The 5918-nt window shown below is 43.1% G+C and overlaps 1 protein-coding gene across 1 annotated transcript; it reads right to left on the bottom strand.

Annotated features, from left to right (window-relative positions):
- Positions 1-3394: 3394 nt before the first annotated feature.
- LOC103899766 (C-C chemokine receptor type 5) lies at positions 3395-5414 on the bottom strand. Its single transcript, XM_009280287.1, has 2 exons — positions 5258-5414; positions 3395-4583 (listed from the first exon to the last, which is right to left on the bottom strand). The coding sequence occupies exon 2, from the start codon at positions 4570-4572 to the stop codon at positions 3502-3504; it is 1071 nt and encodes a 356-aa protein (XP_009278562.1). The 5' UTR covers positions 4573-4583; positions 5258-5414; the 3' UTR covers positions 3395-3501.
- Positions 5415-5918: the final 504 nt, after the last annotated feature.

Here is a 5918-nt window from a genome sequence, read left to right as displayed (position 1 = left end):
CTTTACGCCCCTAGTGTGGCAGTGGTGGGCCGGTGCGCAGTTGAAGACGGCAGGGTGCCCAGGCGGGCCTTAGTGAGCGGTAAGCTGGACCAGATTCCTTTCCGGTCTGGGAATTGTTGCTGCCATAGGAGGTGGCTTCCCTAGTCCCGGCATCCCCCGCACCTGGCACTTACTCTCCAGAAAACCCCTAAGTCCGTCAAGGGGGCTTACTTGGAATAGGCTTGGAGTATTGGTGCTGCCGACTTCTGCTGAGGGGCGATAGGGGCAGTATCACAGATGCCAGGGTCTGGGAGAGGTTGGAAGTGTGAGCGTCCCATTTCCATCCAAGTTTCAATCCTTACTGTCTTTCCAAAGGCAATATGGTAGGGAATGTATTTTACTCTTGTAACTTCCAAGCAATGGACAAGAATGTCAAATGCTCTCCTTCCAGAGCAGGTGGCTGGAATCCGGACAACATGAGTGCATGCAAAACTTGTGCAGGAACTAAAACAGGCCTCACTTCTCCCATATCGCACTGTTGCATCTGTCTGAATCATTAAAAGGTGACCACGCCCACTCACCCAATGGACCTCCATTCTTGGTGGCCATGAGTGTTTTCTAAGGCTTGCTGCTGTTTGCATAATATTGATGCTGCCCGTAGTGGGGGTTGTCATTTTGATAGACGATCCTCTTAGGAAAAGGAATGTTTTGAAAGAGGAAAGCACCAAAAGCATTGCCGAGGTAGTGAATGTTCGGTAGCATGAAACCTTACAGTGTGGCCACATGATGGCACCATAATCTTAAGAACTGAAGGGAAGTGTGTGTACAAGTCTACTGTAATTGTTAGATGTTAGCTCTAGGTCACTAGGGCAGATCCCAAACACACTAAAAATTCTTTTGTATGCTTATTTATTTTAAAAGCACTTAAACTTCAAGGATTAGAGTGAATTGTGTGAGATAGTGCTTTCCCCATCTGTAAAAATAAACAAAACCAAATGCAATGACAACCAAAATAGCATATTTATTATTAGATTATTAGTGACAAGCAGTTAAGAACACTGGAGTTATCTTGATGGTCCTGTGTTATTTGATAGTGCTGGTTCTTAGTCCACTTGTAAAACCCTGAATTTGTCCTGCCTGCTCTTTCAGCATAATAGCAACCTGTTATGAAGAGGAATTTCTCTTCCTTTTTCATTCTTCTGGGCTATTCTGAAGAAAACAGGGGTGGGGGGGGAAAGGATCAAGAAGTCTAGCACACAAAAGTTAACCAACTTTAATGGATTGTGTAATACAAAATATTGCAATCTATTGACTGAGTCCTTAATTGAATGCACCAGCAGTGCTACCAAATACTGTGTTTTCTATTATCTCCTTGAATGTGGATCACAGTTCACTACAGTAGCTGAAATCTGGCTTATTTTCATTTGCTGAAGTGTGGTCCTTTCTCGGTGAAGTGATAGAAACTCTTGATAAGCTGCTGATCCACTGGGCCACCAATCTCTTAAGTTCTACCTCTTCCCTTTGGAAGCTGCTTGTTGCTTGGAAAGGTCCATGCTGTAGAAGAGAACACTGCAAAGGATTGGGGCTGCTTTTTGACATGCCTCTCGGAAAGCTTGTCAGTGTGCTCGTGCACGTTTGGTTGTTGTTCTTTGCACCTGCAGGGCTGGTCAAGGTACATAACCTGCCTGGCATCAAAGCCCTCCAGAGAAAGTAACTTCTTAAAGGCAAGGTGTCTTAGGGGCCAAATGAAAGTTCTTGTCAAGAGCAGGATAAAATATAAAAATATTTACATTAAGGTATTCTAGAAGGAAAAAAAAAAGCCAGCCTATCTAGAAGTTACTGCATGTAGCTTCCTATCTCTTTAAAAAATAAATGCATATATTTGTTATTTTATGCTAAAATTACCCAATTTCTGCTTATACTGATATAGTTACCCATTTTAAAAGCATGTACAAAGTCCAGAAAGTAACTGATGCAGAGAGTCTTAAACAAGAGTATGCAGCTGAAAATCTTGTAAAATAGAATGTGTGGTATACTTTTGTTACGCTTCCCATGTGGATGTAGTCCAAAAGTGGTGCTTAATATGACAAAACTGAATAACTTAAGTGGTTTGATAAGCAAAGATTTCCCTATTTCACTTCCTGCTTTCACAAGCACTTGGCAATGTAAAATCTCTTTGGGGCTGTTTGAAACATTTGCTTCTTTGAAAATATTCTTTAAAAGGCTATCTAGAGGAGTTGGGAAACAGAAATTGCCTTGCTGGATAAGAACAGCGATCAAAATATTCACTTTTAATTTCCTGTCTCCAGGGTTGTCCAAAACTATATGTCTTAGGGGAAATATAAGAAATGCTAGAAAGAACAACTTGGCCTAAATCAATTAATAGTGTGATTATGGTATGATCTTAAGCACGTGAGTATCCCCATATTTATTTCATCTTTTCTATGTGTTCAAGTGCTTTGCAGGATCTGAGCTTTAAGGGGAAGCCCAATCATATTTGACCATCGGTCTTACTAATTATGGAAGCTTTTGCTCTCTGTAAAACCCCTAGATGGCAGAAAAAAACATTATCATAGCCCCCAAATTATACCTGCTTCTAAAACAAAAAAGAGATGCTCTATGCCCTTGACTTTGTAGGACAATGAATATTTTTACTTATTCATATGTTTTGATAATTTAAATGTCTATAGCATATGCTTATCTCAAAAAACATCTGGGTCAACCCTGTTCAGAAATCATTTTCACACCTCTAATGCTGTTGTGGTTTTGCAGCCATTACGACTGCATTTATTTCATATTTTAAAGTTTTTCTCTTATGTAGGCTAGAAAAATGACAAGCAAAATCACTGCACTAAAAAGCTAAAACCCTATTGACTCGTTGTCCACATTTAACACCTAGTAGTTAAAACTATTATGAGAAAGATCCAAGAGGTTGGCACTCAACCATATGCAAAGGAAAATATACCTTGAAATATCAGTCTCTTCTAAATGTATAACATTTTCCCATAACACTTACAAAGATTCTGTATCGCAGACCTCAGTAATTTAGCATTATTTACAGAGATACACAACCAGGCTACTAAAAGATGTGACTGAGACTGAGTTTAAATGAGTGAGATACCTTGTATAAGGTACAGTCAAGAGATGTTTCCAAAGAACCGGTGTCAATTTCTAACCTGCAGTTCACTAGGAAAAAATCAGTTTATGAGCCTGCTAGCTTAGGCCCTCAGCCTTTGTGTGGTTTTGGGCCCTATAGTACAAAACTATGCTTTTACATTCACAAAAAAGCAAACGCTTTTTTTCCCTAGACTCCCACATTAGCATATCTAGGTAGCTAAATTGATACATCCTTTTCATTTATGTACAAATACCCAAATGTATGAGCAAATACAAGCTTTGGTAAACATGTATTCTGTGATCTGTTGCAGCTGTCTTAGAGCCAATATCCAGGACAGATTCTGCAGGCTTTCATCACAGACTTGATTTCACAAAAGTCAATTCCACTTTTTCGCTAGACACAACTTACAATGCAGCAGAAACTTCCTGTTCTCCAGTAGATTGTGTGTAGGTGGAGCTAGCCCGTTCAGCTGTGTCAACATAGAAAACGGGACAGTATTTAGAGAAGTGGAATGCAATCTGCTTTTGGAAAAAGCTATGAAGATACTTCCTAAATTTTTCTCCAGCAAAGGCATAAATTACAGGGTTGATACAACAGTGGATCATGGAGATTGTTTCTGTCACTTGGGTTGCTTTGTGCAGTTGACCACTGCCTTCACAAGTAGTGATGGAAAATGTACCTTGAAAATCACGCAAGAGAATGCAAATGTTGTATGGTGCCCAGAAAAAAAAGTAGACAATCATGATGATAAAAATAAGCCTGACTGCTTTATGTTTCTTCTCATTCCTGCACTGCAGTAATGTCTTTATAATTTGTGTGTAGCTACAGATCATAATTAACATTGGAATAACAAGTCCCAGGATGTTCATTTTTAAGGTCAGGAATTGCTTCCATGCATTTCTCTGCTCTGGTGGATAATGAGCACTGCAAGTATAACGTGAATTTTCCTTTTGAGTTTTGTGAAATACTATCCCAGGAACAGAAGCAAAAATAGCAACAGCCCAAGTGACAGCGCTGGTGAGGATGCCGTAGGTAACTGTCCTAGCTTTTAAAGCAAACACTGCATGCACTATGGCCAGATACCTGTCTAGGGTCAACAGGATTATGAAAAAGATCCCGCTGTAGAAGCCAAGCAGGTAGACACCTGAGAGAATTCTACACAGCGCTTCCCCAAAAATCCAGTCGTGAACAGCATAATAAGCCCAAAAAGGGAGAGAAAATATAAACAGCAAATCAGAAATTGCCAAATTGAGCAGGTAGATGTCAGTCATACTCTTCAATCTCTTGTATTTTACCAGGATAAGGACAACAAGCATGTTGCCCGTGAGGCCAAATATCACCACCAAAGAATAAAGCGGTGGCAGAAGTTTTGCTGCAAAGTGTTTTTCCTCAGTTCCTGGGCATGGCGTTGAATCGCTGTAGTCAAATTCTGTTGTCAGTGGCCAGTCGGCTAAGTCCATGGTATAGTTTTCCATGGTGTGTTGGTCTGGAAAGGAAGAAAAGGATGTTAAACTAGAGGAAACTCCAAGCTTGGCAGTGAGGGGAATGAAACACGCTGATGTCCTCATCTGGAATGCTTTTTGCTGCTGAGCACATAAGCATTACTGCGTCAATGTGTGGAAGAGAACGAAATTGCAGAGCTCCCAGGAAACCGATCTATATACCTGTGAAGTCACGCTGCTGCATGTTGGAAATGTGCTGGGTGTCGTTTCCTACGTGTATGCTGCCTGGTGCGTTTTTCCTCCTCAGCCTAGCCCGTCAGCTGCCTGACGCAACCAGAAGCAGAGGAATGATGAGTTCAGCCTGAGCAGTGGGTAGTTCAGGGCTGTTGTGCTCAGCAGCGGCTTTCCAAAGGGATGGAGCGAGCCAGCGAGGCAGCAGCAGGAAAGCAGAGCAGCTGGCACACAGAGCATAGCCGTGCTTCTCCTTGGGACCTGGCCACCTTCTCATCGTGCCAGCCCGTACTGTAGCCCGCACCCAGGGAGGACCAGGCACTGGCAAGGTGTAAGCCGGTGCCTGCAAAGGCGCTGTGACCTGGGCAAAACAAACTGACTGCCGCTTGTTCAGGTTGTTCATGACTTCCTGGGAGCCTTAATGCCTGTGGGAATTGGGTCACTGGAGGTGTGGAAATGACCTTTGCGCAGTACTAAACATACCCACCTGGTGGACCTGCTGTCCTGGGTGTTGCAGAGCAGCAAGTCGGCAGCGTTGGTCTGGTTAAAATGGTAAACGTTGTGTCCTTTACAGAGCCTGGGTCAGGCGTAGGCCATGGAAGCGTGCTGGTCTTAGGTGGCTCTGGAATGAAAACAGTGCGCAGTACTGTAGAAAGAACGGATAGGCAAACACCTCAGCAAATGGCATAAAAGGTGACAGTTGCTATCAGCGTGGCCTATAACACCTATATCTGTTGTGGCATCTTCCTGTGAATTGAAAGACCTCCCCAGTGCATCTGCGGGGATGAAAGAAGTTTTGACTCCTTGTTTCAGTAGCTGTTTAACAGCTGTGACTCAGGAGCTCCAAAGTTTAGATTGGCTAAGTGTCTCGGGGGGGGCACAAGGGCGAAAGGCAGACATGGCCATCGCTATGAGTGTGCACTAACAGTTCTTCATGTGCAGCGGTTGTTTTGCTATCGTCCTTCATCCTTTGTTAGTCACTGTTTCCTGTGAGGTGACATAGCCATTGAGGAAGCGTAAGGGTTGCCCAAACTCCCTGTCCCTCCAGTTTTGGTCTGGGGACTGTTGCGGGGGACTGGGCTTCCCTCGCAAGAAGGAGTCACAGCCTGGGAGGTAAGCTGTGCAGCAGAGCTGTGACAGCCCTCAGG

Source organism: Aptenodytes forsteri, unplaced genomic scaffold (genome assembly GCF_000699145.1).
Source record: "Aptenodytes forsteri isolate BGI_AS27 unplaced genomic scaffold, ASM69914v1 Scaffold523, whole genome shotgun sequence".
NCBI lineage: Eukaryota > Metazoa > Chordata > Aves > Sphenisciformes > Spheniscidae > Aptenodytes > Aptenodytes forsteri.
The sequence above is the reverse complement of the archived record's forward strand: the minus strand, read 5'-3'. Positions and strand labels throughout refer to the sequence as shown.

Excerpts from the sequence above, each read along its gene's own strand:
- LOC103899766 (XM_009280287.1), bottom strand. The coding sequence starts at position 4,572 with ATGGAAAACTATACCATGGACTTAGCCGACTGGCCACTGACAACAGAA.